Genomic DNA, 27,035 nt, shown 5'->3' on the forward strand with positions numbered 1-27,035 from the left:
GAGGGAAACCATAACTACAATGTTGCCTGCGACACCCCTGCTTTGCAGCATCACCCTTTGACCTCTAGGAGAAGCTAACTGTGTTTGGGAGAGACTTTGCCCAAAATTTCAAGAAGGATAATTCAATTGGAAAGGGGGTTTCAGCAGGTCAAATGGGTCAGCAGTGAAGGTTTTCATGGCACATCCATGCAGGGCGTGTTGTACTCACAAGCTCATAGTTGGTGCTCGTTTGACACGCCGTGGTGACCTGTGAGAGGAGAGACATGGGTTGAAGGACTGTGATTCTGTTTTCTGCTATGAAACAGTTTGACACTGTAGATAATAACAAGCAAGGAGATGTTGATCCTCTGATAATAACATTGCTTCAGAATTAGATTGGATATCATTACATTTTGTGATGGTGCATCTTTAAATAGTAGGCAGGCCATCGGCGCATGCTCCAAGTATCTATGACAAAAGCGGCTCCTGATAGTCTGTATGACCATCTCACAGTCGCACATCACTGATTAGGATCCAGCAAATGAGGGGACTTTACCCATAAACACAAGCTGCTCTATCTTTGTACGCAGTGAGATGGTCGCATACTATCAGCGGCAAGCAGGCTCTGGTGGGAAGGAAGCCACCGTAATTAGTTTGCACAGTGAGAACAAAAGCCTGGTTGACATTTGCAAGGTTATCACCGAGCATATCAGAATACAGAAGCTGCAACAGTATTGTTGATATGCCATGTGATGGAGAAGCTGGCAAATATCATTGAAGAAAGTCAGCATTTTGCTTTCATGCCAACATGCACTTTGCCTCACTTCCTGCGGTCCCGAATGACATTAACACAACTTTCTGGGCACACAGTAGCTGCATCATTAGAGCATGCCACTTCATTTACAGCAGCAATGTACTATACAGCAGGGGTTCTCAACTTGGGTTACCCAAGAACTCACATTTTCCCACAGTCATTATGTCATGAGCCACTTTCACAGAAGTATATATATCCATTTTCCATACCGCTTATCCTCACTAGGGTCGCGGGAGTGCTGGAGCCTATCCCAGCTGACTCTGGGCGAGAGGCGGGGTACACCCTGAACTGGTTGTCAGCCAATTGCAGGGCACATATAAACAAACAGCCATTCACACTCACATTCACACCTACGGGCAATTTAGAAACCTCAATTAACCTACCATGCATGTTTTTGGAATGTGGGAGGAAACCGGAGTACCCGGAGAAATCCCACGCAGGCACAGGGAGAACATGTAAAATGTTCCTTTGAAAACAAATGTGTCATCTGCCTAAACATAATCACATCTGCAAAGTGCATTGCGAGGCACATTGAGGAATAGCGCAGTAATAATAATAATTTCACACAATGAAACAATTAAATAGCATGGCTCCACACAATAAGTAAAGTCACACAATTAGAACATTCGCTTGGTATATAAAGTACGTTTTCTTTGCAAAATGAAAATTCTATTGCATCTTTATTTTTGAATTGCTGACAACCGTTCCGTGACCCGAGAATCACTGGCATATGGCATGTTTGTTGATCCAAAGGTCAAAAGGTGTCTGAGATGAGGGTAATGAGACTCGAGAGAGGCTTGATGACAGACCTTCACTGTGAACATTCCTAACTGCGTCTACACTGACTACGTCCTTATAAGGCGGCCGATGTGGGAAGCAAATACAATCTTCATGTGGTTTTCGCCTGCTTAGACACAGAAAAGCACAGGACTATCTGAGAAGCTCTGCCATGCGCCACATTTGGGTTGTTTGTGTAACTTCTCCCAAAAACGTTAGATTGCTTTTTCAGAATAAAAACCCTCAACCGCTTTGGTTATTTTATTGCAGAAATTATGCATGTAGGAGAGCTGCTACGGTGAGCTTTCTTTCTAGCCTCTCTTTGCTCCTTTAGAGCAAACCCACAGGCAGAGAACAATTCAAATTATCCAAAATGGAGACAAATTAACTCTAAATGGGTTCAGCCATGAAACAGAGCTTAAAATCGCATCACATCACAGGGGGATTCTGGGAGGCCATGACATACAGCACAACTCATAAGAGAGGACTGTTTTCCTCAGCCCTGCCAATCTTTTCTCCATTTCCCCTTCTCCATTGCTAAGAAGGAAGATGTAGAAACCTTTGTATAGTATGACTATGCAAAACCAATTCCAATTTACACCCAGGAAGTTGGTAACTGGGGTCCATTAATTGAATCATCTGCTTGAATCCCTTATTTTTAACTGTGACTACTGTCTGGTAGCATGTCTTTTGCAATACAATTTGTTGTTTTCGCATGGTGGTGCACGATGACATTGTTGACGAGAAAGGCCCAAAAAGTTTGGCAGTGTGGAGTTATTATCGTTTTATAAAGTCTCACAAGAAACAGAGTATTTTCCCACGGCTGCAGCAGTAGGCTTCAAACATTAGCACCTGTTACATCTCGCATAATGTGCTGTGTCCATCAAACTGACTTCGGATGGTTCTACTGATGCCACATGATTGGGTCAGCGCGGAGGAACTCGCATTATTATTGGCTCTTCGTATTGTCTATCAAAACATGGACGAATGCAATCTATCGAAGATGGCGTCTCATATGTTTATCAAGGAAAAGTTATTTTGAGATATGTATTTTTATCGTTTTATTATCACCTGTATCGTTATCGTTTTATCATCACCCATCCGAGACAGTGCTGACTTTTGAACTTTAAGTTGAGATGACTAACTCAGCTGATGATTGCTTTGTTAGCTTTCGGACATAGCTGGCTGTCTATTCTGTTAATGGACACATTGGATGTTCACGGGAGTTTGGGTCGCATAGTACCAACAAGCATTAGCTTGCTGGCCATGGGAATTGCCGAGATGTACACACCTCTGTCATTGTCTCCAGTTGCATGCTTACACCCCCCAAGCACCAGCGTCGATGGCGGGCTTAAGAAAAGGTACGTAATGTGACGTTGCATTTAATGTTTACAGCTGTCTTAATTTAAGACATATTTTGACAGACCGTCGTAGCCGCTAAACAGCGGGACTGAGACGCCCACGGAGCACACCATCTCATCAATGATGAGTCCTCCGAGCTGCGGATTTTGCTTGCGGGATCAAAATATCCTGTTTTTCACTTTTGGGCCATTTTTGTCCAAAAATATTTGCTGGCAGAACGCCAGGTCCATTAAACAACTGTGAGACAAACTACAACAGAGAAGGCAAGCCGGCAAGCCCTCATGTCCACCAACAGTGACCACATGTACATACAGTATGTTGCTCAAATACTTTTTGTACTTTCTATAGTGCACATCATTTAATTGGATGTAGACGTGCAGTGCCTCCAGTGGGGCAACCACACTCACAATTCCCTCGGCAATCCTCCTGAGCCAGCGCCACATCAATGGCAACTTGCCTGAGAAATCGAATTCCCCGCTCACCAAGAAACTGCCAAATAAGGACCAAAGCTCAAAAAGCTTTTTTGGATGGATTTAAACATGCTGGCTCTGTTTTCCTGGGAGAGGGAAGAAATCCACAGAGCACCGTAACAGTTGAGTGCATGTTCATCTTTGGTAAGACATTTTGACATGAGAATAGGATGATGCTGCACATTCTACTGTACATTCTACTGCACATTCAGAAAGTGATAAATCAAGGGTAAGTAGATGGGTGACTTGGATTAATGACCTACATGGGTACAACTAATATTTTCAAGGATGGGAAAGTAAAGGTCATTTTTTTTTAGCATAAACACGGGACAGCTGAACAGTAAGACACCAAGAGGCAATAGTTGACCACGAGTGGTCATCTTTCAAGAGAGTCAACATATTGTGCACAACACAAGCAGTTGGTTTAAAAGTCCCCTAAAGCAATAGTTTTCAGTTGGCAACTGTGTGGAAATAATAACTTTCTAGCACGGAATCTGCCTACTTGATAGATGTCATCATATTATTTCCTTCTCTTCTCAGAAAGATAGATATGAAATTGACTTTTTACTCCGAAACCCCCTGTGGTTTCAACAAAATATCGTCCGCCAAGACCACAGCATACTGATATTTAGGATGAGTTTGCTTCTCTTTCGAGAAGCAGACAAGCGTTCTCTTCCCCACAGCCACAGTTGTGAAATGGCGTTGTGGTCCAAAAGGAACTTCATAAAAGAGACACGCAAGAGGCTGAGAACCATAGATGAGTGAGAAAGTAGCTTTTGGATCAATATAAGGCCAAAGCGAGCAGCGAGTGAGCCAATAATGACTACTGTTAAAAAATAGGCCTTTAAACGAGGAACTGACGAAGATCAGATGCAAAATTGAAGCTAATTTTTGACACAGAAAACCTCATTGGAAAGGCCGGATTAAAGGTATTGCTTGTCGTAAACATTGTTTGGACTCTCATTCTTGGGGGAAATCTTAGGCCATTTCTTTGCTGATGTTCAGAAGAAAAATGATGTTGATGTTGTGTTGGTTCCTGTTTATTTAGGCAACGGCACATAATGGCCTAGGAAAAGCACAGTTAACTCAGGAGAAAGACATACGTTGTGATGAAATACAAGCCCATAAGAATTATTTGCAGCTCAACTCCAGAAACAAATTTATTGCCAGAGTGGAGCTGTCAAGTACACAGCCTCATGTGTGCTTTTACAGTAAAACACCATATTTAACACTAGTTTATGAGTCACCCTTGTTTAACATTTAGAGTGAAGAACTGTTTGGATACACTATTTGAAATGCTTCTCCCACATTTCCCTTGGGGTTGTTCTCTAATGGGTAAACATGTAACCTTCCCTGAGGGGAACCCGGTTCTATAAGAGGAGACAAACAGCTGTTGTATTAACATCAGTCTTCACCTTATGATGCTCACGGGACACATGACTGGGACTCTTGTTATGGGCAAGGTGAGAAATAGGTGGAATGTTTTCTCTAGATATTCTGAAGCAAATTAAGAACATTGGTAGGCTGTGCTGTACCCAGCAGCGCAGCAATAAAACTGCATTCCTCTGTTTTGTCTCAGCCGTTAAATGGGAAATAGGACAAACAAGTCACTGACCTCCCGACCACTCATGTTTAGCTGCTACCCCTGTGTACCCATGAAGGTCAGAGAGGAGTGATTAACAAGATCAGTTTTTTTTCAAAACTGAAGATGGACCTAGTGGGAAAAAGTGATGCAAACTATGTAGCTTCATTTTATTTCATGTTGTTGCGCATACAGTGGCACCTTTAAGGATAATGCTGAGCCTCAAATATCTTTTGAGTTATCGTGGGAGCCACTTACTCGTGAATGAATTTGACAACATAAAAAACCCACACATACCAAAAAAAAAAAAAAAAAAAAAAAAGTCTTCAAGCTTGTCTAACATGAGCTAAAAGCAAGCAAAGTTGATCTTGCGGCAGTTATTTGAGCATGCAAATGCTGAAAGCACCCTAAAACAACTCTTACCTGTACTCTGTAGCTCTCTCCTGCTCTGCCTGGTTTCTAACTCTGCATTTCCACTGGCTGCAAAACACCCACCACCCTCACCCCTCCTGAGAGCACAGAAGCAAAAGAAGGAGCACCAAATACAGACACTTTCGACCACCTCCTCAGCCACAGACCCCCCCACCCCCCCCTTACTCAAAACACCAGCCGTAATCCCGGACGCGTGCCAGAGAGCTACTGAAAGTCAACTGTGTTCAGCCGCTGGACTGAACTAGGATGTACTCTTTATGATGCTGGCTCAGGCTCCTCTATCCACTGCCAAGTAGTATCCAAACATACTATATAAGGCCAAGAAAGCAGCTTGGGGCTCCTTGGTGCCCAAAGCGAGACAGTAACTGTATCCCTCCCTCTCAGAGCACTGACTGTCTAATTCCCCTGTCTGCACTCCTGTCCTCACTTTCCTCAAAGCAGATGTTGAAAGAGGATGATATGTATCATTGCATCAACAACATCCTGAAACTGCAATAGAAGTGGGAAAATCGGAATCAACATAGCGGAACAGTGGACAAGTAGGCTCCTCCTCTCAGTTCTGGGGCTTGCGGGTTCAAATCCGGGCTATGGCCTTAATGTGTGGACTTGTATGCTCTTCCCCTGGTTGTGTGGGTTTTCTCTGGGTACTCCAATTTTCTCCCACATTCCAAAAACATGCTTCTTAGGTTAATTGAAGAGTAAATTGTCCTTAGGATTGAATGTGAAAGGTTGTTTGTCATGTGCCAAGCGATTGGCTGGCAACCAGTCCTGAGTGTACCCCTTTCGCCCTGAGTCAGCTGGGATGGGCTCCAACTCACCCGTGACCCTAGTAGTGGGAATAAGCAGTATAGAAAATGGATAGATAGATGAACTCAACATACACTCATTGGCCGCAACATAAGATAACTAATACAAAAAAAACAGCCTTCATGAAAGACAATCCACCCATCCACTTTCGATAGTGCTTGTCCTCATTAAGGTCGTGGGTGAGCTGAAGTCTATCCCAGGAGACTTTGGGTGTGAAGCGGGGCACACCCTGGACCGGTAGCCAGCCAATTGCAGGCCATATATAGAAACATTAATTCACTCACATACACACCGAAGGACAATTTCTTCAAGGTCTTTAGTGAACCTAACATGCATGTTTTTGGAACCTGGGAGGAAGCTGGCATACCCAGGGGGAAACCCACGCAAGCATGGGAAGAACATGCAAACTCCGCACAGGAAGGTCAGGGCCTGTGAGGCTAGTGTGCTGGGATTCTTCTCTCCCTATAGTCTCAAGAAATCGGACCACATTTTAATACACCTTGAGACTACCTACAGGCTATTGGTGGAACAGTAGACAGCCAATATAAGGACTGCGAAAGTGTGGTCTGAAGACACCGTGGAGTACTTTAACGTCAGCTTCTGGGATGTTTTAAACAGCGGAAAATGGTGATGACGTTGAAGGCCTCTCGCACTCGACTAACTACTGTATATTTGTTTCTCTGAGGGCTGCTCACTGCCTCCCCTCCATGCCTGTTAAAGACAAAACTGCCACCCATCCATCCATCCATCCATTTTCTGAGCCGCTTCTCCTCACTAGGGTCGCAGGCGTGCTGCAGCCTATCCCAGCTATCATCGGGCAGGAGCCGGGGTACACCCTGAACTGGTTGCCAGCCAATCGCAGGGCACATACAAACAAACAACCATTCGCACTCACATTCACACCTACGGGCAATTTAGAATTGTCAATCAACCTACCATGCATGTTTTTGGGATGTGGGAGGAAACCGGAGTGCCCGGAGAAAACCCACCCAGGCACGGGGAGAACATGCAAACTCCACACAGGCGGGGCCGGGGATTGAACCCCGCTCCTCAGAACTGTGAGGCATACGCTCTAACCAGTCGGCCACGGTGCCGCCCAAAACTGCCACAACAGAGCAAATGTAAAAAACAATGTTAAGAAGGCTTGATGGAGAGCTGTGCACCTTGCAGCTACTGTATGACAAACACCACAGCGATGATACGGAGCCAGCAACTGGGACGCAGCGGACTGGGAATATAGCTGATTCATCATCACGTGTATTCGCCAAAGTGCTAGCTAATACAGTATGAGGGGGTTGTGGATTACACTGTATGCAGCATTTTGTTGACCTAATTAAAGGCCTCAGTCAGTGTCTCACATTCACATGTCCGGATATGGATTTAAACCTCAAAGTACTCCCACAAGGAGTCATTCTCGCTGATGTGCACGTGTGTCACTTTTAGGCCACAGGGGATTAAACGGGAGTTACCTGCTAATAGAGTCACTGGGACAAAGGAGCAATTAGAAATTCCAACATTTTTTATAAATTGGGTGACGCCCGTGCAGCTATAAATAACACAACAGCAGCATTACCTCACTCAATGTATGCAATGCAAAACAAAATGACAGTATAATCTAATTCAACTGAAGGTAAAGCAAAACCTGACAAAAGAACTACACAAATATAATTCAAATCATATCATTGTGATCATTTTTTTCTCTACACTACAGAACCGTTCAAATGCTCAGACATACCTCATTTAATATTATGTAGAGTATATGAGCTGCAGCCATTCCCATTTTAACTTTCGTACAAAATTCTTGCTCTGTCTGTACTGTGAATTTAAGACTTTCCAAATAAAATTGTCTTCGGGGTGAAGTAGAATTGGAGCAGCAAAACATATGGCGTGTTTTCACAAAAACATACACGTAGTATTTTAGGAAACAAAACCTCAGTAGTACAGGAATATTCAAACATCCCCTCCCCTGTCAAACTCATAGGGCCAAACTTCTCTGAATCATGCAAGCTGCCGAAAACCACTGCAACAACAATCCAGGGCAGGGAAGAAAAAGAAAAAAAAAAACAGGGTGCGATACAGACCTCATTGCATCAACAGTAATAAAGACTTGACACAAGACTGAATCTGCTTGTGGATTGGGATATATTAATATTATGCATGCCACATGTTGGAAGCATCAAACCTTCTTGACACCCTCATTCAAATCATTATAGGCCCCATGAAAGTGCCATAAACAGCATAAAATGCAAGAACCCCAGCATTAAAGCATTTAAACAATTGCTTGTACTGTATGTTTATGAGGTAAACAATAGGATGTTAACGCTTCTAATAAATGTAAAGAGTAAAATCATTGTGACTGGTGGCACATTTACTGTTATAAGGTCAGCGGCTGTAGATAAAACCATAGTTTCCAAACATTTGAGGAATTAAATTATGCCCTCTCCTCTCTTCAACATCAATCACCACCACAACTTTTCCTGGTGTGAGGCTTTTTTTTAAATTTTTTTTTTAATAAACACTCATGCAGACACATTTGAGTCAAGGGGCAATCAACGAGAATGTCTCAGTTGAGAATCCTGGCTGAGGAGTGATGAGGGTGACGACAATTTTCAGCTTCGGCCCCAACCAACAAAACCCACTAAGAGTAGCCTTGTGCGGTTCTACTCGTCTAGCCATCATTATATCCTCCCCTTTTCATTTGTTCTGTTTTCCACTGCACACTGGGATCGTGTGGTGACATTAAAGGGTTGAAGAGGGAAACAGACTGATAGAGACTAGTGGGCCTCCTGGAGGAAATGTGTGCATATGCCATTTATTATGGGCAGTAAATTTTACACACATCACTTCTTGCACGCATACAGCAAAGTGTAAAGTGAAATTTTCTCTGGGGGATAAATTCACAAATTAGAAGGATAATCTATCGGTCATCCCTTTTTGCTTGCTGTATAATATATACTTCCCTTGCTCCTTTCGACAGTAACTAATGTAGACAAATGGCATCTTTAACTTATTATGCTACATACAGTGCATTGTACTGTGCCTGCGTGTGAGTGTGGCCGTCAGGTGTGAGGGGTCGTCACTGACGACTCGTCAGGGATACAGTAGAATTCAAGATTACTTCTCACACACTAGTGAAGCGCTCTTATACACACTACTCAAATCGTTTTACACATCACAATGAAATATGATCATAAAATATACTGAATTGCAGTCATACAATACACTGAAATATGTGTTTCAGTAATATGCATGAGTGTTTCAGTAGTGTATGTGCATATACATAATTCATGAGTGAGAGGTCATCCTGAATTATGTACCTGATGGCCCCCCATAGTCAGGTGAGCTGATGCTTGACCCAAATGCAAAACGTGGAAAGTTGCACATACAAAATACAAACAATCGGGAGTAAATGTCTTACCTTTACTTCACATTTTTTATGGCAGGACAGCTGACAAGCTGCAAGAAGAAAGACAATTATTATTTGTTACATATGCTGTAAAGTGACACAAAACGTTGCAATGTCATGCTTTCTGTCAAGCTTACTACTGCTCAGTCAGTGAGCTGGAAAGGAAACTGCAACAAGGTCAGTCCGCTTCCTAGTATTGTAAATGCTGAAGTGTGGTGCTGCCCCCAAGTGGATAAATTCCAACCACCACAATGCTTAGCACATGAGAAAAGAAAGATGGTTTGTTTGTTTATTTCAGGGGTGTCCAAATTTTTACTTCCAAGGGCCGCACACAAAAAAATCGAAGGATGCACGGCCACTTAGAAATTATTCACCTTTGATGTATTTAACAACGTAAAAACTGTTGATTTTATATGTATGTAAATAAATGCATTGAAAAACAGCTAGGCGATAAAGCAAAAAGTCAGGGAATTTTCAGTATTTTGGGGTGGCCAGGGGGCCTGAAGCTCCGCTGAAATAGCTCCACCATTGAGCAGCAGTACAATCACATGTCCACATTGAGAACCAAAACAAGAGCAACCTGTACTAATCTGACTTTACCACGGAGGAGAAAGTTGAGCAAACAATGGCAAGTCATGCTGTGATTGCTGCTGAATCTGAAATATCTTTATTCAGCGAGGCGTTATGAATACAAATGTTGTTACTACTATATTCTCGTTGTAAATAGTTTCTTTGTGGTTTTGCAAATCTACAAAAGCTCTACTTCAAACCAATGCATTACTATAATAATAAGAATTATTATTATTATTATTATTAGCAGTTGTAGTAGTAGAAGTAGTAGTAGCAGTAGTAGAACAGTAGCAGAAGTAGCAAGCTCTGCAGTCAGGTCGAGGTGTCTTACCAAATTATTTAAAAACAAGGAAGTGAAAGATAAGAATTAACTTCTCTTTTCCAGCCTTGTCACGTCATATAATAAGTACAATGCAGGCAAATGTTATGTGTGAAATGGTAATTTTAGTATAGACCTCTGGTTAAAAAAAAAAAAAAAAAAAAGAAAAAAAACAGCTGACGGGTTGCAAATGACCCCTGGGCTGTAATTTGGACACCCCTGCTTTATTTGTCCTGAGCTGCGAATTTGTGAGTTTGGTTGTCTGTGTTTCCTGTACCTTTGCACAAGAATGAGCTCATTAAATCCAGATTTTATGTTTCTGTGTTTTTGTAAAGTACACCTGTACATTCATCAATGTTGTGAAAAGGATCCCGTTTACAGGGGGTTACAAATGAAATATTTCAACGGCATACCAGGGGAGAACCAAACACATCAAATCCTTGTTCCACCAGTCTTACAAAAAATAGTCATTTTTATACTTCTCAGCATACAGTATATTTTATTTGTGAAAAACAGGTTAAGATGGTAATAAAGGTAAATTGTTGTCTGGGAAATCAGGATTAAGGGAAAGATGAATGCAGTGATATCCAGAGACATTCTGGATTAAAACCTGCTCCAGGGTGCGCTAGACCTCAGACTGGGGCGACGGTTCATCTTTCAGCAGGACAACGACCCTAAGCACACAGCCAAGATCTCAATGGAGTTACTTCACGACAACTCTGTGAATCTCGAGTGGCCAGAGTACAGACTTGAATCCGATCTGAAAATGGCTGCGCACCGTCACTCTCCATACAACCTGACAGATCTTGAAAGCTCATGCAAGAGGAATGAGCAAAACTGCCCCAATGATAGATGTGCCAAGCTTTTGGCAACATATTTAAAAACACTTGAGATCTTAACTGCGGCTAAAACAAAAAGGTTCATCAACATCCAGTATCAAGCAAAGGCTGTGAATACATACATTTGCAAACATTTAAAAATAACTATGTCAAGTTGTCATTAGTAAGTGTTGTGTGTTAAATTCTGAAGGGGAAAAACATAATTTATTCCACTTTGTAATAAAGCTGTAAAATAACAAAATGTTGAAAAGGTGCTGTGAATACTTTCCAGATCCACTGTAAATATTGAGTGAACTAAATCTTATCCTGTGTACTGGTACAACCAGATCATGTTTGTTGTGTCACATCTGACAAGAGTCTGACATTTTACATATTAGCATGAAACACACTGGACCTTAGTGCTTTCTCTGGCCATGATAGCAAACACTACCAATTGGAGGGGTGTGGTGACCATCTTTATGCAAGGACCACTTGCTGCACTCAAAACGCAGTGTACGGAACTAGGAACAAAAGAGGGATGAAGGTAATTCTCATGCGGTCTCCTTCACATTTCCCCATTTTCTCTCCCCGTTCTGCCTCTCTCTACCACCCCACTTTCCCTCTTATCTAGGCTAATTCAGCAGCAGCTGCAGTAGCCGTGCTAATTTTAACAGCAAATCCTTAGCCAAATCCTCAAACCAGCCTCATCTCCTACTGCTGGGGCTTTGCGTTTGTTGGCTTTGACTGCAGTTAGCACAGAAATTTGCACTATAACCACAAAAGAATGGTGACATATGTTTGCACCCCCCCCCCCCCCCAACCCCCCCAAAAAAGCCCCACATGTAAAGGGAACTGGATCACAACTCAACAGACACAGCAACAGACTAAGATTTCCTGAACATCATCAGCCTACATTCAGTGAGGCATAGTAATGTTTCTGGCAGGCGTGATGGCAATTTGCTGAACTAAACGGACAAAGTAGGTCGTCAGCAGCTGCAGCCATTCCCCGTGTGGCGGAGAGGCGAGGGAACGGTTGCTACCAGATACACCATCAATTGATTTATCTGGGAGGTTAGGAGAATAGCTACAATATTTTTATAATCAGAGGAACAAAATAAAAGCAGAATTTGTGCAAATAATCCACACCTGTCATGCTGTTGGGAAGTACACTCACTCACCTTTGCAGATGAGACCCTCCTTTGTGATGGCCTGCTTGCATATATCACAGCTCTTGGCCTTCTTGAATGGCTTCAACTTGAAGGAGTGTGTGTGGACCCCCTCCAGCTCGTCGGGCTGAGTTAGAGCGGAGAAGAAGTCATCATCACACATAGTGATCACTTCAACGAATTTAAAATCTCAACACAATGCATCCACAAGTACACAACACCCTTAATACACACACAAGACAACTACCAGCAAATAATGTTTTCTCTGTGAAGATAGCTAATGAAATGACTAAGTAATGATAGAAGTGGAGAAACACAGCAGCAAAATAATGTTGGTCATTATTCACACGCACGTGGACAAGATTGTTGGTACCAGTCTGTTTAAGTAAATAATAAAAAAATAAAAAATAAAAAAATAGTCATCAATTGAAACTGACAAAAGTACTAATAATTGAAATTGCACTGAAAATTAACTAATGACTATCAAGGATTGCTTTTTTTTGTGGTCTAATAGAAAAAAATTAAATACCAACTAAATAAAAATAAATAATAATTCAACCAAGGAAATTAATCCGGCATGGACAGCTCTATGTTTACAGACACAAAAATGAAGCATAAAAAGAAAAGCACTCTTTAAATCTGAGACAGCTGGACCAGTTCGTGCACGAGAAGTGGGCCAAAATAGCTGTAAATACTGTACATGTCTGTAGGTGCACAAGTCTCATTAAAAGTTACGGAAATTGTTTGATTGCACTAATTGCCTCAAAAGGTAATGCAAATTAATACTACATATGACAGGGTCACCTGGTGTTTCAACACCCACACATTTCCAGGTGAAAGACACCCAACAAATATTAAGTTAAGGTTCACATAATTTTCGGCCAGTTTGATTAGTTTGTTTTTTTGTGTGTTCGACCACAAAAATAAAGCAGCGCCTGAGTCGCATTTGTAAATGTTCAGTACATTTCTATTCATTATTAGGTTTGTCAGTTTCAAAATATTTCAGTTACCATTGTGGTATGATGCTAAACACTGGCCTTTTGTTTTGTTAATATGAACTATTGAAAACTAACATATTTTATTTACATAATAAATGTTTGCTCGGTAAACTGAGACTGAAAAAAAGAAACATAAAACAAAAATGTGAAACTAAAAAAATAAGACCTTAATCATTATGATACATTGAAAATTAACTTCTTTTTTTTTTAGTTAAAAAAAAGATTGAAATAACCTGTACATAAAAATGTATCAAAGTTAAAATTAAGGACCTAACGTGTCAGGTACAAATCCGAAATTTTCCGACCACATTATTTCATTTCATGCAAAGAAACTTTCTATACTGTAGAATGGTACAAGATTGTCCGTTTATAAGAGTGTGCATGTTCAGGGTGTTTCTCTCTAACCATGCCTACGTCTTTCCAATCAGAGTGGTGCTGAGCCAAAACTCTCCTGGACGAAATGTTTTTCCACTCATATTCCCATCATCCCCTCTCCCTCGGCGGCCAGTCATAGCAGTGATGTCATTTCCTTTTTGTGTTCGTGCACTCTGAATAAGATATGGTGGAATCTGTCGAACTGCAACTCTTGGTTCAAATCAACTTTTTACACCTGTTTACCAGCTGGCTGCCACGGCAACGAGGGTCAGCCTGTTCTGTTACTCTCTCTATTGATGGAGGCAGTAGACATAGTTCAAATGGAGCATTTTTCAAACTTCCAAGACATGTCAATAACCCTGTATTTCTCAAAACGACAGGCCAATAAAATTCCCCATCCTCCGTGCAGCATTGGTCTCCCTGAAGAGGCCCAAGAGAGAAAACTGAGATTTCAGGTGAGAGACAGAAAATGGATATAGATGGTGAGAGAATAGTGGACATAAAAAGAGAGTGGATGGCCTAAGAGTCGAGGATGGACGACAAGGAGAGCAGGTGTTTCTCTGTGGCTTATAGACAGCTAGCACAGTAAATCAAGCTTCGGTGCTTCTCTCCCCTAGGTCCACTTAGCTAATGAAAAGCAGCGCTACACTACTTCGACCTCACTTAGAGCCGAGATTCAGTATCACTAGGAAGGCGAGACAGAGGTAGCAAAGCGGGGCGACACACCCAAAGGCACCACTGTGTCCTTCGGCACCCCATGAATACAGATTAGTGTTGGCATGTATGAATGACAAAAGATATGAATTTAATCAAATGGCACTTAGCCGGCTGAACAAGTTGGATCAGCACCAAACGATTCACATTCACAGACACCCACTTCTTGCGTACCTTAATTTTGTCTTTAATAAACAAGCACTATTCATTTAGTAATTAAGGAGATCCCCCCCCCCTGCTCCTCATCTTCACAAAATGTTGTTGTAAATCAACAAAAATGATGCAAATTGATATGGTAATGGATAGAAATCTATCGGTACTGATTAAAAAAAAAAAGGCTCGTATAAGTTTTCTATTCAACTGAATATTTTCTGTATGTCATTTTATCGATATTTATCACAAATATGTGAGAGATGCCTATAACACCCCGAAGCACCTTCAAGTCACAGTCCTGTCCTGTCAAATGTCCCCCCCCCTCCCCCCCATGATTCTGACTTTTACTTGTGTTGGAATAAAATGCTTCTGTAATTTGCCTGCAGTCCAATAATATGATGCAAAGTCAATACATTACAGACAGGAATGATGACAAACTAGGTAGCCGGGGTAGAAATTGCATTTGGAAATAGTCTGATATTCTGAAAGTGTCTGTGTCTTTTATTAGCTAAAGTTTCACAGTTTTGCCCCTATCGTGAAAATTTCAATCTCCATGAGTGTAGAAATTGTTGATAATGGATGCTGGCCGGGAGCGGTGAGAGGAAGGAGCATACTGGTCAATCACTACCTGGATGATGGAGGAGGGAGCAGAGGGACAACTGATTCATCCATAAAAAGAAAAAGGGGACAGTGAAGCCAATACTTGGCCTGAAAGCGCACCAAATCCAACCTTGAGTCACACTGGCCAGCATGACTCCATGCAGCCAAGCAAGCATGAAGCTAGAGCAACAGGCTCCACAGAAACAAACAAGCCCTGGAGCAGGAGAAGTTCTGCACGGCCCACAGAATTAAGAAAGAAAGCAGTCACACCTGCTTTTAATTTCCACCAGATTGAAGTTCTGCCTGGAACAAAGGGTGCCTTTGTGAGACAGGGACTGGGCCAATGAGAAGGGCAAACCCGACAGTTCGCTACACATGCAATATTGCAAGCTGTGGTGCTAACAATAGCATGCAATTCCTTCCAATTTCAGCTAAACCCATTTCATGGGCTTCCTCCAAATCAAGAGGCTACATGAAAACACATTCATAGGTCATCTACCCATGCAAATGGTTAACCAAACAGGCTGGGGCTGAAGGAAGCCTGCTACTGGTTGGCTCTCACAAAACTGCAATGCCAGATGTAACTTGTTTGTCAGGCTTTAATGAGCACTACATGCTTGATTCTTTACCGATTACACAATGGCGCTGTCAATCAACCTTGATGATCCAAAGGGTATGTCAAGAAAGAGGTTATGGCTGTTTGACTCACAAAATAATTAAAGTATGATATTATTATATTAATTATGTTATTATATTGAAGCTCACCACCATGACGGAAAAAAACAACACCCTGCAAAGCCATATAAAGAAAAGTCTGGACACTCTTTAAAGTGACAGAACTGCTCTGTCACTGGTCATTGGTTAAATCCATGTCACATGATCTATGGACACCATGTTGTCACCTCACGTCTCCATTACCGCCATGTTTATAGTAGAAGTGCAGCCTTAGTCAGTTTTTGGCCTTTTATAAGTGGATTTTTGGCAAAGGGGTTTGTTGTATGGCTGTAGGCTGTCCCACTCGTCCTGGACAACGTGTGCGGATGCATCGTTTCCTGGAGAGAGAGAGAGGGGAAAAAAAAGAAAGCCAACATCCGTGGCAGGGAAAATATGAATGTAGCATCATTACTTTAAACATGAATAATTTATTATCGTACGTGGTCTTAAAAATCTTGGCCATGATGAGAACCTCAGATTAACTTTAAAAAATATATATTGTGAGGTTTCTGTGGAAATTAGTGATGTTATGTGTAGCTAGGTAACAATATGGCGCCTTCAAATATATTGTCCAGATATTGTCCAGATTTTCTCTTTCGCTTTGCCAATACTGTATGTTCTTTCCCCCTTCTGCAGTGATGCATCACGGGAGTATGGATCAGTGTACAAGAATATAGATGTGAGTTTATGATGTTTTATTAATGACAGCGAATACAGTCAATCCCAGTGGACTGACTGTCTGGGCCCGTGGCCAGATTGTAGCTGATCGTGCAGAGACTTGTTGCGAGGTGACAGCTTTGTGCTGCTTGTGTTAGCATGATAGCATCAACCTATACAAATTGGAAACAGGCTGTCACATGATCAATACCAGGTGCAGAAGATACACCGATCAATAAAGTGCGATCATGAAGTCACGGCCACTTATGATTGTTAGGGCGGTCACTAATGTACTGAGAACACGATGGTTGCCAATGAAACCGCTGGTAAACACACGCACACACACACGCACACACATACAGGCACGCGCATCAGCGCACATTAAATGAAGGACAAGACGGCGCATTGCTTTGAAAAGCAGATTGTACGGAGCGTCTGTGCAGCAGAATGTTAAACATAACTTTGGTTTGTGTGATGCGTCTGCATAAGCTATAGCAGGAGCGTAGTGCGAGCTGGCTTACAGATATGAGGAGCAAATACAGACGAATGTGCAGCCTCCTAGCAGGCATCCTCTGACCGCTGTGGGCAAAGATCCAACACAGGCAACGAGAAGAGGCGCAGAGTACTGCGTGGCTCGCATAGGTGTGTTTGGCCAGAGTGACATCCTCAGAGGAGTGGTGAAGATACCCATAGTTTACACTGCTTTGAAACGTGGAGGCAGCCCAGCCGACTGAGGTGATCTACAGTTTCAAGTCATGTGTGCTGGAGGCGGACATCCCCATTATTAGAGCACACGACAAATGAATGGTTCTTTATGTCATGTTAATAAAATTATTTAAATGTAGACAGCATTTACTGGAGCAGGTCACAACCTTGACCTGGACAAGTCTGATGTGGCCACACGAGAATATTTAACCATTATTTTCATGCGCACATACACTGTACACATACACTAAGATATTGGGCATATCACTGGCGTCGGACCGAAACCTCCTATGTCCAAATCTGGTTAATTTAACTTTTTTTTTTTTTTTTTCACAAATCGATACTACAGATCCATCACCATGTGGGTATGTTATTTTTACAAATTATTGATCAGTCTAAAGTGTTGAAAGTGGCTTGCTCTCTTTAAAGACACAATGTCAATGACTCAAAAAACCTTGCCTTTTTTGGGGGGGGAGTTTCCTGAAAAGCGATGGTTTTGGAGATGTATGGATTCCACCCGATGCCAGCAATATTTTGTTTTGAGCGGCACAGTGAAAGGGTGGTTAGCATTGTACGCCTAACAGTTGGTCTGCAGCTCTGGTCATAATTTTTTTTTTTAACTACTGAAAACTCGTATTTTTCTTCAAGGCATGCTTCAAAGGCTCTCAAAAGGGTTGAGGTCAGGAAATTATGGTCTCCCTTGGTACCCATAGCAGCAAAATATTTTTTAAATGCTTGCAGCTTGAGATGGTGCGTTGTCTTGCATGAGATTTTGTTTTTTGTTTTTTTTGGAATCTCAAAATATTTTGAGGTTACTTAGGCACCTTCAAGCACCATAAAGGCGCCATTATTCCAGCCCAAACTGTCACTCTGCCACCTCACTGCCGATGTTGCAGCCTTGTTGGGACATGGTGCCAATTCACCAACACTTCAGAACTGTCCATTTGGACTACACAAAGCAGCACAGCATCAGTGAAGAATTAACAGCGCAGCAAGCAGGTCTTTGAAGTTGCTGTTGTCTCTAAAGTCGCAATGCAGGATCCTCATAAGGCTTTCATTCATGAATAAAGCTATTTTTCGGCCACCCTGCCTAACCAATCTCAAACTGAGAAACTTTTGCAGTGCGCTCAGAAGTACATAAATATAATTTTCAAAGAGTTTTCTTCACTGATGCTGTGCTGCTTTGGATGGTCCTGATCTGAACATGCTCGTAATATGATATTTTTGCTCTACTGGGAGTCATGCAGAAATGATTTATAACTATGATGATTTTGTTGAAATGTCCAGTGGTCTTCTTCATCCGCAGAAAGATCGTTCTTTTTTCTCCCACTATGCCTAGTAACTGTAACACAATAAATAATATGGAACATGCTCCTTAAGTCATTTTCATTCAATAAGCCTCAACTGGGAAACTAGAACAAGCAATGTTTTACTGGCTTCTGATTTCAAAACAAGTTATCCATCAATCATTGACAATTGTTTTTGTCAATGTCTTTATGTCTCCAAAGTGTTCTGTAAATTGACTGTCTGTTGTACTAGAGCGGCTCCAACTATCGGAGATAAATTCCTTGTGTGTTTTGGACATACTTGGCAAATAAAGATGATTCTGATTCTGATTCTGATCAATTTGTAGTGTATGGGTAATAATATGAGGCCATTATATATTTATATGGGTTCACAGACGTAATGGTCCTCCGAGGGAAACCATAACTACAATGTGGCCCTTGACAAAAATGAGTTTGACACCGCTGCTCTAAAGTCTTGATGTCATACAATTTGGATTTCTACCGAATATTTGGGAAAACATGTCTCTAAGGTTGCGCAAAATTTAAGAATTCCATCCACGATACATGGTGTCACAATATATTATTGATCACACACACTAGGCATACCTCACAGGAGTTTTGTTCAGTGAGCATCAAAGAATTAACTTGACCAGTACTATTTAATTTAAGGAAAGTCACTTCCACACATCAAGAGAGAGACTAAAATTATTATGACATTCTAATGTTGACAGTGGTTAAATTAAAATGTAATATTGTCAAAACAAGTAATATAGGTTTTATTATGGCAATGGCAACAATTTGACCTGAGAATGCATTTTCATTTTCATTATTTCCTGTGGGAAGTATTGTTTAACAAATCAGAGGTGGCCCAGCATCCTGGTTCCACAGTAAAAGCATGACTCTTGAGCTTTTGTTGTCACCAGGACACACAACTCTTGAAGGGATTGATGAGGAGCACATAGGTCGTTCGAAAGCGCCACAGACCATATATAGCGATGTACATCACTTACACACAAACACACACATACACACACGCACGCACACAGACAAAACTCTGTCACCGTCCAATCAAAGCCTGATTGATTTTCACAGCTCTCCAGGGATTTGGTTAAATCAATAAGGGACTCTGTTAGACAACAGAAGACATGATAGATATGGCATACATGTGAACCTCCAGTATTTCAAAAGCTGTGTGCTGGGATGGAGCAAAGATAGTAAGAGGTATTTCAGGAGAAGTGTAAAAAGAAAAAGAACAAAATCAGTTGCTAGCTAGTAATCAGCACACACATGCTACAGTAGGAGAGCTGCTTCTGTCAGCGTGTCACATCTAATATTCACTCCCTGTGCATGGGCCAGATAAATCATTGATAGTGTGTATTTGGGGAGCTTTCTTAGAACCAGCCTCTTGCACGTCACTCCTGCGTGTTACTCCTCGCAGCCCTTGAGGTCTTTCCTTCACTACGTTCATCTTACATTCTTCTGCATCCAATGGCCACTAATGTTGGAAGTGGTGCTTAGCATTCACACTGCATGGAAGATTCTCCACTCCTACATTTAAATGCTCTCTCATCTACTGCTAGACGCAAAAGTAGGGCAGAAGCCTCGCTGGACACATCATCACATAATGTGTATACATACTGAATGATAAAAGCAATGAATTCACCTAAATGCATACTAGAAATGTTGCAAAGACATTTAAGATGTTTAAAAAGCTAAGTAATGTGTGATAAACCAGTACCAGTACCAGTGAAGTCCCATTGCTGAGAATAGCCAATACATGTGTAAAGCAATGTGGGCAGATCTTCATGTTCTGCATATTCTTGTCAAACATGGACCGTCATTGTGGTGCGTGTCCTGGTTCCTGACACTCAGTCAGTCCCGCATAGGACAAAAAGCAAAGGAGATTAAATTATACAGGAGAGAACAGAAATAGCTCCAGTGCCACGGCCGCCTGGACACACCGGTGAGAGCCACCACCAAGGAGCAACTAGATTAGCCCCGGCAAGAAGATGGAGTTTTGGAACAAGCACTCAAGGCAGGAAATAATAGATTACTAGGGTAACTATTTAGTATCCAGGTTGCCTTCTAAACCAAATGCCATTCTTGTTACTCCACTACTTTGACAAGATGACAAGATTACCCCATTCCATCAACAATCCATCAAGCAATAAAAGACCCTGAGACTGAAAAAATGTCTTACCCAAAACATGCAGGATAGGCAGACCCATGTCTTTGCCCGTCCAGCAAGAGCAGAGGGCAGAGACAGAGACACAGAGGGCATCCTGACCAATGAAAAAGAAGGATTTCCAGATCACACGACAAATCCAGAATATTCCCAGATATTCCCAGCACTGGCGTTCAGGCTCCGATGGCAAGTCAGATCCATGGTAGATCTGAGGGGCAAAAAATGCTGTAGAATGGAATGATCAGTCAGTCTAACCCCATCTGAGCTTCGTCCTTCCCTTGCTTTGCTCCCTCGCTCTCCGTGCCTCGGCCACTTCTGCCAGCCGCTCTTGTCAACTCGTGCGACTTTATTCCACAAAGGGAAAAAGGGGGGAGGTGGGCCAGGAGATGTTATGTTCCTCTCACCCCGATCTTGTTAGACTGTCCAGTCCCACCCTCCTGAAATACCCTAATCACCTCACCTTGTTCACTCCAAAATGGCACAAATTACTGCGACAAACAGATGTTTCATTTACAAGCTCACATGAATCCCACCCCCACCCTTGTGGTGTTGAAAGCTGGAAACCAGAGGTGATAGAGGTGCCATCTTTTCTGCATTTAAACTTGACACAAATGTGCAAGTTTTTGCAGACCAAATATTCTCCAGATACACTTGGCAAAGTGAGCAAATATTTTGAGGTTATGTCATGAGATGACGTACAACAGCAGTCTGTGTAAACAATTCATGAGTGTGTATGAGCATCTCCCATCAAAATGTCAATAAAAAGCTAAGTAATGAATCAACATTGTATCGATGGGCACATTACATCAAAATAAACTTCCAGTAGATCAATGAAGGGCTAAGAGTCAATTCATTTTGAGAAAACACCCTCTATTGATCGATGCTACAATTCATCACTTGCACTGTAGTAACAGTCACCTCGATCCAGAAGCTAACCTGACACATAATCTGTGTGTGTGTGTGTGCGTGTGTATGCATGTGTGTAGGTGTGTGTGTATGTAGGTGTGTGTAGGTGTGTTTGTGTACATTGTAAACATGATGCAACTAACAGGAAACTTTGGCAAAGTGAATGACTGTCTTGTGAAATAATTTGGAGCCTGCCTGTGATACACGACAGCTATTATTTTCCTGCAGCTAACCATTCTATTCTGGCTTGCTAGCAGCCTCTAGTGGTCTCTCACAAACCCTCAGAGGGTGGGTGCAGGTGGTAAACTTCCCTGCACATATAGTTCAGTACATTGCAGACATTAGTTTGCCTCTGGTTTGTTGGTTGTATTGTACAGCCAAGAGGTCCAGTGGCTCTCTGCTATGGGAGTGGTGTTTTTTCCTCAGCACAACAGTTGTATGGTGAGGTCAGAACACATACAACAAATAAAAATTTTAGGCACACCCAAGATCACATGTGCAAATATTTGGGTTTTATGAGAAACAATGAAACAAGAGAAGCAAAGTTACCCTTCCTGATTTTTAGCTGAGGAATCCATCACATTAAAGCTTTAATGGAAGAATAACAAAGCATCCATCACGTAGAGTGCCGGCCTAGAATACTGCGAGCCATTCAGGGACAAAATTGGCAATTCTCTACGTGCAGTACCTGCATGCCGCTCAACCACAAGTGGCTGACATTACTCATTGCAGAGGGTCACCAAGTTATTAATACAGGGAACAACGATTTATGTTCTCATGAAAATGCTACAGGTGTGGGGATGGCGGGGGGAGGGCCCATTGGGTGGACAAGTTTCCATCACCATCCTGTCTCTTAGCTGTCCATAGCACTGCGTGATGTGAATATACGGCCCAGGTAGGACATTAGTTAAATGAAGAGGGAGAATTAAACATCAGAGGAAGGGAGAGATGAGAGGATGCAACAGGAAACGTAACAAAGGAGGACAAAAATGATTAAAAGTAGATTATGGAGAAAGAATGGAGCATGGAAACCATAAGAGAAAAAAAAGAGGACGAAACAAAGGAAACATTTGAGGAGCAAAGTGCGGTTGGATCAGAAGCATTTGGAGAATGGCAGAGGCTTTATGATTTTGCCTCTATACACCACCAGAGTGGATTTGAAATAAAACCATCAGCATGTGACTGAAGTTTAGACTACACTTTAATTCATGAGGCTTTGTAGAAATATAGCATTTACCTTTCAGGAATTGAATTGTATTTGTAAATGTAATCATACATTTTAATATTGACATGAAAGTTCTTCACAATGAATGAGTTTATCTGAAGTCGGGAGTCCATGGACACCAAATTCTGATTCAAACAAATGCTTCAAAACTGACGAGACCACATTTCAGTGCCGGTTCAAAATGACCTCGAACGACTTCAAACAACTACGAGAGGAAATTAAGACCTTTTGAAGGAAATCAATTAAAATTTCTTCAACGGCCATGTCAGTGGCCTGTTCTCAACTTGTTGGAACATGCTTTCATGAACCGAAAGCCAAAGTGGAAGCAGTAAGACCCACAAAGCAGCACTATATGAAGGTGGAAGCAGTGAAGGCCTAGAAAAACATCTCCAGGGAGCCAATTCAGACCTTGGTGAATATACATTTCATTCAAGTATTTACAAATTGTGGGCATATTTATAATCATCTGAAATTGGCTAGTGACCAGTCCAGGTGTAGCCTGCCTGTCGCCCAAAGTTAGCTGGGATTGGCTCCAGAACACCTGCGACCTTAGTGAGGATAAGAGGTATAGAAGATCGCTGGACCAATATTCATAATTATGCCAAATGTCCGAATACATTTGAGAACCTGAAAATTACTATAAAAGTAGTGTAATTCCTGAATGGTAAATGCCATATTTTTGGGAGATCGCTTACATTAAAGCTGAAAGTCTACACCTGAAACATGACTGTTTTCTTTCAAATCAAATGTGGTGGTGTCTAGAGGTAAAAATCATAAAACCTCTAACTGTCTAAATACTTCTTGACCTAACTGTAAATGATTACAATAAAAAGGACATTAAAGAAAAAAGCTGTAAAGCAAAAAAAAAAAAAAAAAAAACAATTAAGGATGCCAGTGAAGGGAAACAACAAGTAGAGGATAGGAAAATGAGCAGAAAGGGGTCCAGATGTATGCGCTACCATGGCGTCACCATAGCAACGGAAAAACCTCTGCACATCATCGGCCCTCCACCTCTCCCCCCGTCTCCCTGTTGCTCCATCTCCTGGCATAACCCAGGCCTGGGACTGTGTGAGCTTGGTTGCCATGGAAACTGAACAGCTCACAGCAGTCCTCGGAGGGGAAGACGCGGAGCCTTACCTCTCCACTTTCACGTCCCAGTCAGTCACATGATGAGCTCTGGCACTGCAGCTGGAGCCATCAAACTAGACTAGAGGGAGGGGGCTAGTAGTGTTACATCATTGCACCCAATTTTTTTTTTTTTTTTTTTTTTTTGCACTCCCAAACACATGACTTATCTGAAAGGTGTAGCACAGTGAGTGTTTAGTTTTAATGAAATTGCACACCTCCATGCCAATTTGAACTAACATGCTTGCACAAGAGCTGCTCAACAAACCTGCGAAGTCCGCATGTGAAACATTTATACACACACACACACAGACGCGCTGGGATTGAGCGCGGGTGTAGCGATAAGGAGCTGCGGCAACTGAGTGTGGGGGGACGGGTGGGTGGGATTGGGGAAGGTTGGATTTTGGTGCTAATAGGAGGGTGTTGGGACTTGATGTGATGGGCGGCTGCAGCACTGCACACTACACAACATCCCTCTATATTCGTATCTAGCATCTTGCACATTTTTGGAGTTTGAAAGATTTAGATTGACTTGCAGCATTCAATGATGCAAAATTAACCTAAGTATTGAAACAATAGGGACAATAGGGAAGATGTTGGTCACTGTTATGAAATGCCAATAAAATGTTTCTCTTTGTGCTTGCCACTTGTAGAAACGGCCACGAGAAGAAAATCCCAAAATGATTTCTACATTCAATGAGATGATTAGCTCAGGCATGGCGTTAGCCATCCTCACGTGAGTCTGCAACTTCAAGTATGTGAATGGCAGGAATGCCATTTGGCCATTCTACTAACAAACATTATCACAATTATCTGTTGCACAAAAAGCCAAAAAGGTGTAGCTTTTAGAATGCCAATAGCGTGTGAACAGAGCCGATACCGTTCCATCAATTCTGTCTGGCCTTTATTGCTCAAGCATGTGTGCCATGGCAAACCACGGCAAAGGGATGAAAAGTCTTCCTGCCAACAGCCTGACGTGCAATGCAGATAATAGTGAACTGCCATTTATGAAAGAAAGGTCACCCTGTTCACCCAGAGCATCCATTGTCCAGTTGATGGTTGCGAGTAGCCAGCCCCAAATTTGAGCCCATCTACAGGATACATGGAGAAGCTACCTGGAGACCATGTTTAGATGTAACATTGACCTTGAATCAACACTTAGAGGGGCCGTCATGCACTGAGGTCCCTGCATGGCCAACCCCCACCCCCAGCACCTCCCCCCAACACGTTCACACCATTCACACGTTTTGGTTATGTCATGTAATGGTTTGTTTAATTAAGATCATGCCATACCCCAATGTTTTGTTCCCTGCAAAATCAATCTGGCATTTTGGAGGGGGGTGTGAATGGTTCCCAAGTATCATCGAATGATGTGATGCATGGATGCCAACTGGCAGATTTGCAGACTCCTCTAATCATTCAATTCCTCAAGTCCCTCCTCAGCCTTGGAGGAGTCTTACCTTGTCTTGCTTGAACCCGCGCAGTGGAAAGAAGCATGCGAAGAGGAACTTGCCCCAGCTGATGATGGCAGCTAGGCACCAGTTGAGGCGAGCCATGCCTGCGTATGTTCCTTCTTGTCTACGAGCCCCTTATTTCCGGCTCGGCTCCAGGGTAGGATCCTGTAACCCCCACAAAAAAGAACAATGTCAAGGTAAAAAAAAAAAGACCCCACACAAACAATATTCTCCGAGTCCAAGTCCTATAGCCAAAAACTTTGTATGGTTTTCGATTTTCGCAAATTTGGACTACCTGTCTGCTTGCGTGTCTGCAAATTCCAATTTGCATGGGGGTGGAGGGGGGGATAACAGGGGTCTGTGTAAAGCAACTAGTTCTCCCAAAATGGACAAGAGCCCTTGGGTGATGGTTTACCACAACCTAAAGCCAAACAACTATCTTCCTGTTTGTCCATCTGGCACTGGTCCCCTCTGCCTCCCAAGCCACTCTAGGTCAGTCTAAGTGTCATGAGCATCGGCGGCTGCATAATGCGAACAGTCCGCCGCTAATCGACTGCACCGTTACACACATACATAGGCATGTCCCACACTCACTGTCTTCTCTTTCACACACACAGCGCTTGCCTTTAGCAAAACAAAACAAAATACTGAGGAAAAAAATGCTGTCCTGGCACATACATCCATAGGGTGAAGATCCCCCCTCTCATCGTACTGCTCCCCTCTAGGCTCAGGATTCCCGGTGCTTTGCGCTCCCACAGTTACACGTTGCTGCTGCTGCTGCTGCTGCTCTCTCTATCTCTCTAACACACACACACAGACACACACATGCAGTGATGCTGCAGCACTTACTCGGCCAGCAAGGGGAGGGAGTGGATGGGTGCAAAAAAGTATGTGTGCTGGTGGGAGGGGGGAGGAATTGGTAACCGAAGGATTGGTTGAAAAGGGGAAACAGAATGATGGGAATTGTCGAGACAGAAACAACAAACCAAGTGTATACTGTACATTGGTTGTCTTTGAGAGTGGAGCCGAAGGGATCATGTGCATAAAGGTGATGTACGTCAAGTAGTGATGGAATGAAAAGAAAGAGTGAATGGATGAGTCAATATGGATGGATGGGAGATATCAGGAGAGGAGAGGAATAACAAAACAAAGATGCGGGAGGGGAGAGAGGGCTTGGGGAGCAGAGAGTACCAATGAGAACACACACACATACACACACTAGTATGCGCAATGTGCACACACAAATAGACCCCGATTGCAGCGAGATGATTGTGGTGTTTGAGCAGTATAGAGCTGAATGGAATGAAGGAGCAAGAGCAGCGATACTGAATCTTGTCTTGTCTTGGTTGATTATTCCCCCCCACACACACGCGCGGACACACACACACACACACACACACACAGAGGACTGCAGGTGGTGTACAGGCTCGTTCACT

At 42.5% G+C, this 27,035-nt stretch overlaps 1 protein-coding gene across 10 annotated transcripts in view; it reads right to left on the minus strand.

Moving 5' to 3' along the window:
* tns1a (tensin 1a) overlaps window positions 1–26,431 on the minus strand; it is a 67,889-nt gene extending 41,458 nt beyond the window's left edge. For 5 of the 10 annotated variants that reach the window (XM_061777643.1, XM_061777636.1, XM_061777624.1 and 2 more), the window contains exons 1-5: window positions 26,278–26,430; window positions 25,606–25,764; window positions 12,515–12,629; window positions 9,642–9,679; window positions 209–247 (exon numbers count right to left, since the gene is read on the minus strand). In XM_061777643.1, the coding sequence (XP_061633627.1) occupies window positions 209–247; window positions 9,642–9,679; window positions 12,515–12,629; window positions 25,606–25,701 (288 nt within the window). In that variant the 5' untranslated portion in view covers window positions 25,702–25,764; window positions 26,278–26,430. Of the gene's footprint in view, window positions 1–208; window positions 248–5,407; window positions 5,494–9,641; window positions 9,680–12,514; window positions 12,630–20,904; window positions 21,355–25,605; window positions 25,765–26,277 lie in introns of those variants that run through there. The other 5 variants (XR_009789141.1, XM_061777659.1, XM_061777650.1 and 2 more) reach the window with 3 other exon arrangements.
* Between the last annotated feature and the right edge of the window lie 604 nt (window positions 26,432–27,035).

The sequence above is a fragment of the Phyllopteryx taeniolatus genome, chromosome 1 (assembly GCF_024500385.1).
Source record: "Phyllopteryx taeniolatus isolate TA_2022b chromosome 1, UOR_Ptae_1.2, whole genome shotgun sequence".
NCBI classification, from domain to species: Eukaryota; Metazoa; Chordata; class Actinopteri; order Syngnathiformes; family Syngnathidae; genus Phyllopteryx; species Phyllopteryx taeniolatus.